Genomic DNA, 13,699 nt, shown 5'->3' with positions numbered 1-13,699 from the left:
AACTTACTATTAGTATGATCTTGGGGCAATATAACTTTTCTTTGGCTGAGGGAAAGGGATCAATGATCTGTTTAACAGATTAACAAGATTTTCTGTTGCAGAGAATCCATAATAATATGGCAACTGCAGAGCATACTCAACTTGTATCACTGTAAACTTTTGAATAGGTTGAAGAGAAGGATGAAGCTAAAAGATGTAACTATGAAAAAAGGAAGATGGAATCACCAAAAGAGAAGAGAGGTTTTTAGCTAAACATATTTTATAAAGAGAAGGTTTTCTTACAAGGGATTTTTGTGAAAGGTTGTGGATGATTACTTCCTAGAGAAGTATCATGCTATTTATACATGAAAAAAGTAAAGGACTAGTAGCCTAATAAGACAAGACTAGGACAAAGCAACTTTATAAGTGGTTTAGGATAAAGCTAAAAGACGGTGAGTCATAACTAAGGTACAATGACTCATGACTATGGTACAATGACTTATTATTATATAGTGACTCATCACTTATGGTACGATGACTCATCACTATGACTCATACTAAAGTACAGTGACTTATTATGACTTGACTAAGACATAAAGTTGATGAAGACTTGACATAAGGTTGTCTTGATGTGAAGGTATTATGATCAACTTTTTTGGAGTCTTCTGGAGAAAACTGAAAATAGCACGTGTAATTATACAGTATTGGACTGGAATAAGGAATCTTCTGGTAGCACCATGAGTGTCATCATTTGAGAGAACGTTGTGTGTGTTCTGGAGAGAGGTTGAGGTGTGAGTTATCTGCGCCTGGTGTGAAATCATAGCCGATGTTGACTAACCATTAATCTGGATCAAAATCATCAAGTGGGTTTTAAGAATCCTGCCATTCCATTTGTGGTATAACTTCAAGAGGTTTCCAATAAGGACAACAAGTGAGATGCATTTAAAATTAAAACCTCTATAGTATTTAATCTCAACCGTAAAGGTAGTGGCAGATTATGCTAAAAGTGAACTTGGTCTCAAAAATACATAAGAAAGCAGTAGCACTCATGATTTTTGAAGGTAAAAATATGTGAATATCTATTAACTTTAATTTAATTTTTTTTTGTGTTACACGTTTTTATTTCTTGTTTTCTTTTTTTTTTCTCTTTATTTTTTGTTTTTTTTATCATTCAAGTTAATTATCATATTAATCTTGATTTTTTTAAAAATTTTCTTTTAATTTATTGCCGGTGCCTATTTGATTTGTTATGTCTCTTTGAAATTTTATTTTTGTATATACAAGCTTTTTTTTATATTATTACTTGCACATTATATAAGAGTGTGTTTATCATAATTAATCAATAAACTCAATATGATAGTTTGTCTAAATAGTTTTTTTTTTAGTTCTTTTTAATATTTGTAACTTTTTTATTTGGTTATCTTTAAAAGTGAATTTAAGATTATAATGAAATTTTATTTTTTTTAAATAAAAAAGAATATGAATTTTCTTTCCTAATGTTATATTCCAATTTGCTTTTCCTATTGTAAAGGTTTATTTTAGTATAATTCTTTTATAATTTACATTCCATTTGTATATTTTTATTCTAATTGAATACTTCGTTAGAAATCAATTAAACTATTTAATTATTACACTGATATCCTTATCAAAATCATTGTTTTAAATTTCATTCCTTAACAATACTATTTCATATTATATGTAGAATATACTATATCTTAAAAAAATCATTTTAATTCAAGCCTCCACGTTTTAATCTTTCTATATGATTTTATTTTCTTATTTGTATTTCTCAATATGGATACGTAGGATTGTAAAATTAAAATTTTTTTAGAAAGCAAAGCATAATATAATTTTGAGTATAAAATATAAGATAACAAAAACATAGTTTAAGAGTATATAGATTGAACTTTTATTTAAGTTTTAGTGCATCTATTAATTATTATATCTTTTTAAATTGCATAACTTTCAATATCATTTTAAAAATTTTTATTTCTTAAAAACAAAAAAAAAGAATAAAACGTACTAATAAATTAGTATAAATGAAAATAATTAAAATAAATAAAGATATTTAATAAATTAAAAAAAATAAAACCAAATCTATTTTTATTTTGCAGCAAAAAAACTTTGAAAAATAATTATTTCAATTTATAATTATCAAATCTATTCTTTAATATTTTCTTTAATTAAGTTGTAATTAATAAAATCTTTTTAGTATTTCATTTAATTATATTGAATATCATATTTAATGTTTAATGTTTTTTCTTTATATCAATCCTAAATTTGTAAGTCATAAATCAATAATTTTTTTTATTTTTTGGACAAATAATTTTTTTAAAATTTTTATTTATCATGTTTTTATTATTTTTATATTAAATAAAAATAGGACAACGAAATAGAAAAAATATATATAGCTTCTTTCACCACTATTTTTATTACTATCTTTTTTCATAGTTTACTTTTTAATTAACATTTATATCAATATATAATTATCTTAATTTTAACAAATCAATTCAAATTATATAGTAAATTAAATAATATTAAATAAATAGATAAAAAAAATTAATCCGTGTATCGCATGCGCTATAGCATGTGCATCAAAAGTAGTTAAAAATATAAAACTATTAGAAGTATATAATTGTTTTCTTTTAAATTTTTTATCGTTTCATTGGCTAACAACCGCGAGTGGAAAAACCCTGATAATTGGCTGCACCCAGTATTACAAGCTAGAGAAAGAAAGTCACTTTGTTATTCATCTGGTGTATTATTGTATTGTTTTTATAATACGTAATTTACTGTTTATGCTTTTTTTTTATTTTTGCTGACAGAAGAAAATTTTGGTCATGTGCATAATAACTACAGTATCGATAATCAAAGAATAAAAGAAAAAGAATTTGGTTGATGAACAATTGAATTCGTGAAGTTTAGATAACTAATTACATTTAAATTTTATTTTTATTTTTATTTTTTTTGTCGCTTTAAAATTTTTTTTTCCACCATGTATTATGGACTGGTTTGTAGATCTACAAATTCTTTTTTCCACCAGATATTATGAACTGATTTGTAGATTTACAATTAGGGACATGAAAAGTTTGCCTGAAAAAGTCACAACTATATTTGCCATGTTGCGAATAATACACATCAATGAATTTGATTGCATGAATTTAATGACATGCATTGGATAAAAAAAACTTTTGCAAGAAAAAAAAACTATTTTCTTTTTCCTCAAAAATTAATTTGCTGCTAATGATAAAATAAAGGCCATAAATCAATAAGTTTTTTCTTCAATCGGAAGAAGTCCCTAATTAATCGGGACCTGGGTAGTGTAATTCTAGTGGGACTCTAACTCTTTGCATTATAAAGTTTAACCTAATTTATCTCTTTTTAACTTTCCCCTCGAGTATTTTCAAAAAAAAAAAAAAAAGCACCTATATATATATATTTATACTATTAATTTTGCTAATGTACTCTCCAACTTCCCTGCCACTTGACGCAATCACATCTGTTCCTTTTTTTTCTTTTTATTTTTTATTCAATTTTTTTCAGTTTTTAAATTTTAAAAATATATTCTTAAATTTTTTTTTTGATGGGGCCCATTTTATCAAAATATTTTTCTTTTCTTAAAATTTATCGTTAGATAAATTTTTTTGTATGAATCTTAACTCGGATGCCATGTGACATTTAATTTTGTTTTTAAAATTTTTTTTAATTTTTTTTAATTTTTTAGTACGTTTTTATTACTTTTTATTTTTAAAATTTTTTTATATATTTAATAATTTTTTTCTCGTTTAAATTTTTTAAAGTTGGACTTATCTTATACCAATATTTTTTTTTCTTTTTTGACCTTTTCCTTCTAAAAAATTAATTATTTTTTAAAATTATAAAAATATATATTTGTAAAGATTATATTTTAATGTGTCGAACACGTTTCTACCAATTTTTTTTCTTTTTTTACTCTTTTTCATTTTTTTAAACAAAAAAAGTGGTTAAGATTTGTTTTTAATACAATTGAATGATCTGCTGTCTATGGTTCCATTTTCTTTGGCTATGTAGGTCATTTTCTAGATTTTAATTTTTTTTCCTTTTTTATTTCTTTAGTTTTCTTTAAAATTATTTAATAAATACTTTTAAAAATTAAAAACTTATATTTTTTTAAAGATATTTTTTATAAAAATTTGAGAACCACTTATATCAAAAGTGTTTTCTTTTTCCCTTTTTTAACTTTTTCCATATTTAAATTTTTAAAAAATATTTAATAAAAAATTTTTTAGGTTTAACTTTTTTTTGTAAAATCCACTTAATAGTAATTTTATGTGCCATATTTTTTTGTATTTTTTCCCTTATCATAATTGATCAAAATTATTATAATACTCTTATTATCATAATTACGAAAATACCCCTAACATTGTATTTTTCTAAAATCACTATAATACCTTTTAACCAAAATTAAAAAAAAAAAAAAAGCTTTTCGTCCTACTGAAAGATTGCAAAGTCTCAGCTCTGACTAATTTGAAATGCCATAATATTTTTTTTTCCCTTTTTTTGTTATTGGTTTTTTTGGAAGAAGTGAAACCTGGAATCAGTCCTCCATCCACCAATTTCAACTTCATTTTTTTGTGATTCGACTCTCAGCGATGCTTTTCGTGGGTGTTTCATGCTTATCACTTTGCTTTAGTGATCAAAACCAAAGCCCAAAACCTTTTGACTCTTCGCAAATCACTGTTGAAAATTCCATTTTCCAAGTGTGCTAGTCATGCTTAGATTTCTCATTCAGTACGCTGGCGTCCACAGAGAAACAAGTTTCAAACTTTAATGTGATTTGTTCCTCAAAGTGGTGAATTGAGCCTACAACGGCAAGAGTTCTTTCATTCTTTGACATTGATCCATGCGGATGATTGAATATACCTGTCAATAAGGATTATTCGTCTTCATTGTTTCCTTATGTCCTCTTAAGGGGTTAGATAGTATGCATGGAGCTCGTGGTTTCATTGCTAAAGGGTACTTTAGAGATGTTTTCCTTTGTAAGTGAAAGATATATGTGATTATTAAATATAGTGAGTCACAGTTCATATTTGAGCAATTGTTGGTCACTCTCAATACATTCTAGTCATTTGAAGTGGTTGATTTATACCATTAAAATTGGTTAAGGATGCTGATGGGGTTGTTTGAGTTGGTAAGGTTTGAATATTTTGCTTGTAAGGCCTAGGTGCCTAGGTTCAAATCCCGCCGTTGGCAGTCCCCTTCGGTGGACAATCTGTAAATCCAATACGAGTCTTTTAAGAGGCCTACAGTCTACCCTGGCCTTGGAATGGGGAAGCCTCCCCTCACTCTGAATTTTTTTTTTACCAAAAAATTGGTTAAGAATAGATAATTGTTAGAAAAATAAGCACACTTATAGAAACTTTCCAATCTTTGTGTTTCTTGAAAATAAACGAAAATTCTTGGTTTTATTGCTTTTAATTAAGTAGGAAAATTTTTTGCTGGATTATGGGCATTGATAATGCTAAAAATAGATTCAAAACTTTTATGTGGTCTTAATTTGCACTTACTACTTTTTTGTTTCATTTATTTCAGGTTGCTTATCATGTAATATCCTTCAACGGTGACGTTTCTAGGTGTATTCCGAACTGCTTTTTCATTTGAACTTTTCCTTCTATGCAGCTTCAGAAACATCTAAGCTTGGAAAGTCATCCATTTCATAAATTCAGTGCAGGTTAAAACCTTTTCTTATTTGATCTTCCCTCCCTCCTTCCCCTGCAACCCTTCTTGTCCTCCATCTTCTCTACAGTTGAATTCATTGACTAAGCATGCTATAGGCGATGCATTCTAATTCATAGTCAATTAACCTAGTGACATCGGAGATAAATTATTGAAAAACTGAATGTCTGCAATACAAAAACATATATGAATCTGATGACGAATAATTTAGCACTTCTACAATTTTGAATTTTTCCAAGACCTTTGTCTGAATATCTTTGCTTCTGAGATACTGGTTCTCCTTTTAGTCAAATGCTAAGATTTTCTTACTCTTTTCTGGATTTCTTGGATGGATTTGATTTCAGTGCTTATTTACTAAACTTCGTTTTCAAGTGCCCTCTTGTTTTTGATGTTCCTTCAATATGCAAGGATGGGACACTGGAATAGATGTTAGTTTTGAGATACTGATGATATCTCTGTTTCTCTCTTGGATAATTACTTCGGTGATTTTATCTTTTGTTCTTTTATTTTCTTGGATATGTCAGATTTTTTTTATCTTTACCACAGTTTGCCAGTCTTCCTTTTCTTTTGTGTTTTGAAATTTTAAAAAGGAAATGACACTAGTGCCTATCGGTATTCTGAATATATATAATTGTCAGTAACTCATTCATGTACAGGGAACTGGGATACGTTGGATGTTAGACCAAAAGCGAAAGGATTAGATACAAGGCAAGAACTCCTTAAATTCTATGAAGACAAATATTCAGCCAACCCCATGTGTCACGAACCTAAGGAAGAGTCCTGAATCTCACATTTAACATAATAAGAAGATCACTGGGGTATATAAGGGTTCACACCATCTTTGTTTTGTGAGACGCATTTTGTAGGATAAAATCGTGAGGTCAAAGGGGCCAAAGCGGATAATACCTCACAAGGGTGTAAACCGTAGCGATTAGGCTGGATGAGTGAATGCCCAGGTTCTGAAGCCGTGCGGATTCGAAGCTTAAGTTTCGACCCGTGACATATGCATTTGGTTGTTTTATTCAAAAGGCTAGTAAATAAGTTTTCCATTAACTTAAGGGCTATGGCTTTGGCAAGAAGAAAAGGAGTTGCTACTATGATTCACTTGAATTATCGGGAATTACAATTTCTTTGTTCCGTAATTTCAGAAAGCCTTGATAAAATTCAAACTCTGAAGGACAAGTGCCAGGAAATTGGAAACAGTGATAGAAGCTGTTTCCAGTTTCCTGGGTCAGCCTTGCACATCAGAAAATCTTCAGGTATACAATGCTGCTATTCTGCTTATTGGAGGACAATACAAAATTTTTTAATAAATAACAATTTGATTACAAAAATTAAGTACAAATGACAAAAAAAAGGGATAATTACCTTACATGATAGTAGAGTTTTAAATTTTACAAGTAAGATTTGATAATTATCGTGTATTTATTAAAATATATTTAGAAATAATAAATTAATAAATTGTTAAATAAATATATAATAATCAGTTAACTTGTGAAGTTTAGAAATTCTACCATCTACTTATAGAATAATAATTCAAAAAAAAATCTTTAATATAAAGATATCATTTTACAATTATAATATTTTCAAAATCATTGTTTATGTATCAAATGAATTTCTTCATTATATGCAATCAAATTATTCATCAATCTATTTTTTATTAGTTTAAGTAACAAATTTTCTGTATTTTTATTGCTAAAAAAGTTGTTTGTATAATAGCAACGAGACATCGATTTAGTGACAAAGAGGAAATTTGAAAACCTTAAACTTTCATATTCAAGTCTTATCATATATGGATTTAGTCAAACATTATATTATTGGTTTGTTATTTAGTTGGTTTTCTCTATTTGATGTAATTCGTTTATTTATTTTTTTTGTAATATTGGAATATGATTATAATTTTTCTTATATTAGTAATTCCATAACAAAAAAATTCATATACTTGCAATGGCAATCGGAAAAATCAAAACTAGTTATAGTATTAAAAAATTCAAGAATAAATAATACTTATATTTTTCTTGTCTTAATTACTCTTTACGTAATTTCTATTTTGCGCTAACTTTATATTATTATACTTTAAATTTTGGAATGATAAAATAATATTCCATATATGGAAAATTTTATTAGAAACTGTTTTATAATTTAAAAAGTAATTTTAAAAATGATGTGGTAGGAAAAAATAATCATAAAATTAAAATATGAAAATTTTATTTTATTTATTTATTTTTTATAATGACATTTTCTACTAAAAATAATGCTAAATAATTCAATTTTTTTCTTTTATCATGGTATGTTCTACTAAAAATAATACAACATCTGACCCTTTTTTTTTTTTTCTTTATCATGTTATTTTCAAGATTCTTTTTGAATTATAAAAAAACAACTCTAACAATCTATTTTACAAAATATTTTTTAATTGTTATATTTTTACCAAATTTACTCTAATTCTTTGTTCTTTCTCAGTACATACAAAAAGTCATTGGATCTGAACTATTCAAAGAAATTAAAGAAAATCTCTGCTCCATTCTGTAAATCTTATATATTCACCCTTATTTTGCTTGGAACCTAAGATCTCGGAATAGAATTCGTCATAATTTTATATTTACGATGTCCCCTTGGAAACCAACTCCCACGATTTGATTAATAAGTAAACAAACAGTGCTATGAAGATTTCTAATCACAAAAATCAAGGCTTAAAACTTAAACGCTATGAAGATTTTCTAATCATAACAATCAAGGCTCAAAACTTGAACCTGTATGACATATGGGACACATTTAGCATAAAAATTTCAAACTACCACTTTCGATTAAAACTTCAAAAGCATATTAAAATAATTACATTTTTCCTAAATTTAAAGAAATGACCTGATTAATTCAATTTTATATTTTTTTCAAACCAAAAAAAAAAAATCATAAATGATTTGAAAAGATCTGAATTTAAAATAATCTAAATCCAAAGCAACCAAACTTAAAATAATACGATTTCAAAATTAGCCAATTCAAACCTGCCTATTGTCACTTCTACCAGTAATGAGTAAATTAGTAATTAGTTTGCCTCTACACTTGCTTGAATTTTTAGAAATAAATTTTCACTTGAGCGAAAGTCTCCACATCAATTATGGCACCAAATTTTTGCTTTTGTCCACACGTCATCCAATCCAATGATCAATTGCTTACATTTCCACTCTTCTCATTGGAATGTGCATGTAAACTTCCACATCTATTGTTGATTTGTTTCTCAATTCCGAGTATAACCCAAAAGTTCAATACCATTGAGCAGCAAAACGCTCAATCCAATAACACCAGGCAGACAAAAAAAGGTAGAAAGCAGCAGAGCAGTTCTTCCATTGATTTTCTGATGGTGATCTTCTCTTAAATCCAGTGATCATCAGTCGCTTAATCTATAGCTAGCTTAGAAGGCCGCTTGAGGTAAGACCATTTAGAGAAAAGTGCTTCTATTTTTTCCACCTTGTCATGAACTAAAATCTATAACTCTTTCCTTAGCTTTATAAATTTATTAACTTCTTCTCTATTGAAAACTTTTCTCAATCTATATTTTACTAAATTACCTGATCAATAATGTTACTAATAATTCTGTTTTATTTCTTAATATAAAACATTTTGGTTTTTCAAACTAAAACAATTAAAAACATTTCCGTTGATTTGCTCAAACAATTAATAGTTTTGTCAGCTTCATGTTGTCTTAATTTTATGCAGCTGTTTTTGTTACTGTAGCTATTGTGTGGTTTAATCGACTGAATTCTTTTTCGTCGTGCTTCATATTTCGCAAAGGCAATTCCCCACCCCCCAAAAGTCAGGTACTTGATGTCGAGCTTCTCACATATGCAATATCTCTTCTTCTATTCGTGTCTCTTTCTCTCTCGCACTCTCAATAATTTTACTTAATAGAACTCAGATCATTTTGAAGAATTAATGGCTGCTGAATTTGCTACATCCGTCGATACTGGTGTCGTGGAAAACCTGGTGGAGAGATACGTGGTGAGGCCAGCATTAAGTAATCTTCGTTACGTGTTTTGTTTTCAAAACATTGTGGAAGAATTTAATGAACAGAAACAATTATTGTCATCGGCACAAACTCGGCTGCAAAATGATGTTGAGGAGGCCAGAAGGCAAACTCTAGAAATTGAGCGGGGCGTGAAGAAGTGGCTAGAAGAGGCAGATAAATTTATGGAAGAAGTAGAAAACCTGGAAAATGAAATACAAGAAAAAAAAGCCATGTCTCATTTGGTGTCCAAATTGGAACTGTCGTTACAGGCTTGGTAAGAAAATAGCAAAGACGAAGCTTGGGATTGTTGAACTTGTAAAGAGTTCAAAATTTGAGCCCAATCGCATTGGCCATCGTGCTACTCTGCCCAACTTCCTCCCATCTAAGGATTTCGTGCCTTCAGAATTGTCGACATCTGTTTTGAATCGGATATGGGAGGACCGAAGAATGATTCTGTGAATATGATCGGAGTGCTTGGGATGGGAGGGGTGGGTAAAACCACATTGGTCAAAGAAATCGGAAAGAAAACTGAAGAATTGAAGCTTTTCGATGAAGATGTGATGACTACAGTGTCCCAAAATTCAGTGACCAATTACCAGCTTCCCAGTATATTAATGCCACATAAGATGATGGACTTGTTGCCAAACCTGCTCAATAAGATCTCAAGTGATAAAGAGATAATCTTTAGATCACACTGCACTATGATCACAAAACCAAAAACACACAATTGGAGTTGACAGATAGACCTCCTCAAGAGTTGGGTCTGTCTGGTAGGAAGCTTGTCAATAACGATCATCCAAGCAATAATGGCATTTCCTGCTCTCTTTTCTCTTGGTTTTCATTAAAGGCAGAAAAAATTTATCAAATGGTTCTTTACACATGAAGATGGCAAAGCCAAAAGGATGATGATTCTAATTTTTACCTTGGCTATATCAGTATCGCAAGTTCGCATGCTTATCAATTTCCTGTTTGATTTTAATTTTGTGATTAGTTGATACATCATCTCTCACTCGAATTTTTAATTAATTATATTCCTCTTTTTTTCATTTAGCAACATGATGACATTTGACACGAATTATTTTGCATGCAAAAGTTAAAATATCTTCCTTCATTTTACATGCATGCAAATTTTTGTATAAAGCAGGAGCTTATACCTGTAGTTAATTCTATAATAGTACTAAAGTTATTGTAGACATGACTAGATTAACATTTGCTTTGGGAAATAATATAAGGCCACAAGTGTTTAATTATGTAATCAATGTTTACAATATCTTTATTTTTAAAATGAGAAGTAAATAGAATTAGATATATATGGTTTTTGTGTAACTTTTTATTTTTATTGATGATTTTTTAAATTTAAATTTTAAAATATTCCAAAGTCACCTAATATTCTATCAGCGTCATTAAATTCTAATGAAATTTATCATCTCAACATCTATTATGATAAAAAAGATTGACTTGTTTGATTTTTTGAATTGAAATTGACACCATACAAATATTATCTTAGCATATTCTATTAATTTTAATGATGATTAATGAACTAAATAAATTTGAAATATTTTAAAAATATTACAAATCTAAAACTTGAATTTTAAAAATCATGTATAAAAAAAAATATTACACAAAAATTAAGGATAATTGATACATTTTACATTTAAATGGGAGAAATGTAACATTTATAAGATTATTTGAGATATAATTAATATATATATATATATATATATATACATGCTTGTAAAATATTACCATGAGATATTTAGCATGCATCTTGCATAATTATAAATAATACTATTGTTCTCGGGTCAAGTACTTGGGTTTGTAGAGAATCTTTTCTTTATAAATTATAAGAAACTAAACATTGTTTTTAAACGGAAATCTTCCCGAATCCTCGCACATTAGTAGCTAATATATATTTCATATAAAAAGTAATTAATCATCTAAATTAATAATGATTATTTTATGTCAATTTAATTTTTTGCATCCAAACATTAAATTCAGTAATTGATGTATGATTTTTAATTTTTAAAAAATATGATTCAAATCTCTCCTTATTTTTCCAAATCAAAAATTTTAAAAAAATTTAATTTCATTTTATATTTTTGAATTAGTAAAGACGTGCTTATATCTTTAATTAATGTTCGCATGTACAACTAATTCAATTGCGTAATCAATAATATTTATTTGTATGCATGCGTGCAAGTACTTATGTTTATATATATTAATGGAAACAAAATCCTCTTTCAGTCTTAATTTGAAGAAATGGAGCAAAATGATCAACGTAACAAGCTAACCATAACGCAAACGGATGGCCAAGAAGAAGGTGAAAACAATATTGAAGAATACCTCAAACTCTTTTCCTGTTGGAGTTCGATTCTTTCCCAGCGATGAAGAGTTGATTGAACAATTCTTGAAGAAAAAGGTTATGAATCAACCCATTTTCCCTAATACCATTCAACAAGTTAATATCTACCAACATAATCCTCAACAACTCACTGGTAATTACTAGCACTTTGACTTCATTTAATTTCTTCTTTTTTCCCATTCATGATTTAATTTAAAATTTTTAATTGAGTTTATTTTAATATAAATATATAGCAATGTAATTAAATTTTACATGTGTGAGCTTAAGCCTTAAGGAAAGACTTACTGCTACTATTGTTTTGTTAGGGATGTACAAGCCACTTACAGAAACGGAGTGGTATTTTTTCGCTTGTAGAGATCGAAAGTACCCCAAAGGATATAGGCTGAATCGTGCTACTCCTGAAGGATTTTGGAAGAAGAATTGCAAAAAAAACTATCACTTTAGACTAATGAAAATGACCCTATTGGATACAGGGAGTTCTATGCTTTCTTTGAAAAGGAGAATCAACAAGTAAGAAGTACGGATTGGAGAATGCATGAATATAGTATTCACAACAAGACTTCACCTACAAGCCAGGAAAGTGCTGCTGGGAATGGTTTCCAGGTAGACTACCTCGACCATCTTTCCCTTTATAATTCTTAAAAGATTTCCTTGAGAAAGATTATTGATGAAAATATTGAAGGTTAACTACAGAATTCAGGGATTAATCTGTTGGATTTTTATTCTAATATAGTTATTTTTGTTGCAGCTTGATGAATGGGTTTTGTGTAGGATATACAAGAAGAAAGATAAGAATATGGAGGAGGAAGAGAATGAAACTTTGAATCCAACAGTGGATCGGGGCCATGATTTGTTTGAGGATTATTTTCAACTCACAGCTAATAACCCTTTTCCTTATCAAAAAACCAATGGTTGCTTTGATGATTTGGAGGAAGTTGATTTATTGTCTATATAGGACTGTTCAGCAAAGAGAAATAAATAATTGATTTATGGTGTATATGTGAAAAAAAAACCTCTTCAAGCCCATTTAAAATGTACATAGATTTATAGAAAATATACATGTCATATTAGTATTTACTTATTCGAATGGAATTTTTTTAATTTCTTTATCATTAGCTAATAGAAATTATATCATCTCTCTTACCATACAACAACCAAAAAAATTCATATCATCTCTGCAATGTAACATTCACAGTCTTCTTGTTGCGCCTGAAGCAATAATCACAACAATACAGAAGCAATAGACAACAATCAATAATCAAATGCGCAGGAAAAATAAAGCACACCAAGATTTACGTGAAAAACCCTCCAGTGTAAAGGGAAAAACCACGGGCCACCAGAAAAATCTTCACTATCAAATAATAATTATACAAAGTTCTTCTCTAGCTAAAACTAGAGCTAATCAACAACTAGAGAAACAATTGGAGAAATCTCACCAAATAAGTGACTCAACAAATACACCATGGATTTGTTCCTAGAGAGCTTCAAACCCGATCTTCACCGTTCAGAATGTATAACTCTGAATCATAAACCTCCTGACAAGGTTCCAACTTAATCGGACCACGGATCAACTTCCGTTTAACCAACTCTCCCTTCTCCTTTTTCTCTCTCTGCTTTTCCTAGCTTTTCTTCTTTCT

General features: G+C 28.6%; 1 protein-coding gene across 1 annotated transcript; it reads left to right on the top strand.

Annotated features, from left to right (window-relative positions):
- The first annotated feature begins 12,005 nt into the window (after window positions 1–12,005).
- LOC149520235 (NAC transcription factor 47-like) lies at window positions 12,006–13,017 on the top strand. Its single transcript, XM_089754721.1, has 4 exons — window positions 12,006–12,195; window positions 12,368–12,425; window positions 12,536–12,665; window positions 12,811–13,017. The coding sequence occupies exons 1-4, from the start codon at window positions 12,006–12,008 to the stop codon at window positions 13,015–13,017; spliced, it is 585 nt and encodes a 194-aa protein (XP_089610847.1).
- The last annotated feature ends 682 nt before the right edge of the window (window positions 13,018–13,699 follow it).

The sequence above is a fragment of the Durio zibethinus genome, chromosome 1, assembly GCF_047325235.1.
Source record: "Durio zibethinus cultivar Kanyao isolate XHJ-2024 chromosome 1, ASM4732523v1, whole genome shotgun sequence".
Classification (NCBI taxonomy): Eukaryota; Viridiplantae; Streptophyta; class Magnoliopsida; order Malvales; family Malvaceae; genus Durio; species Durio zibethinus.
The sequence above is the reverse complement of the archived record's forward strand: the minus strand, read 5'-3'. Positions and strand labels throughout refer to the sequence as shown.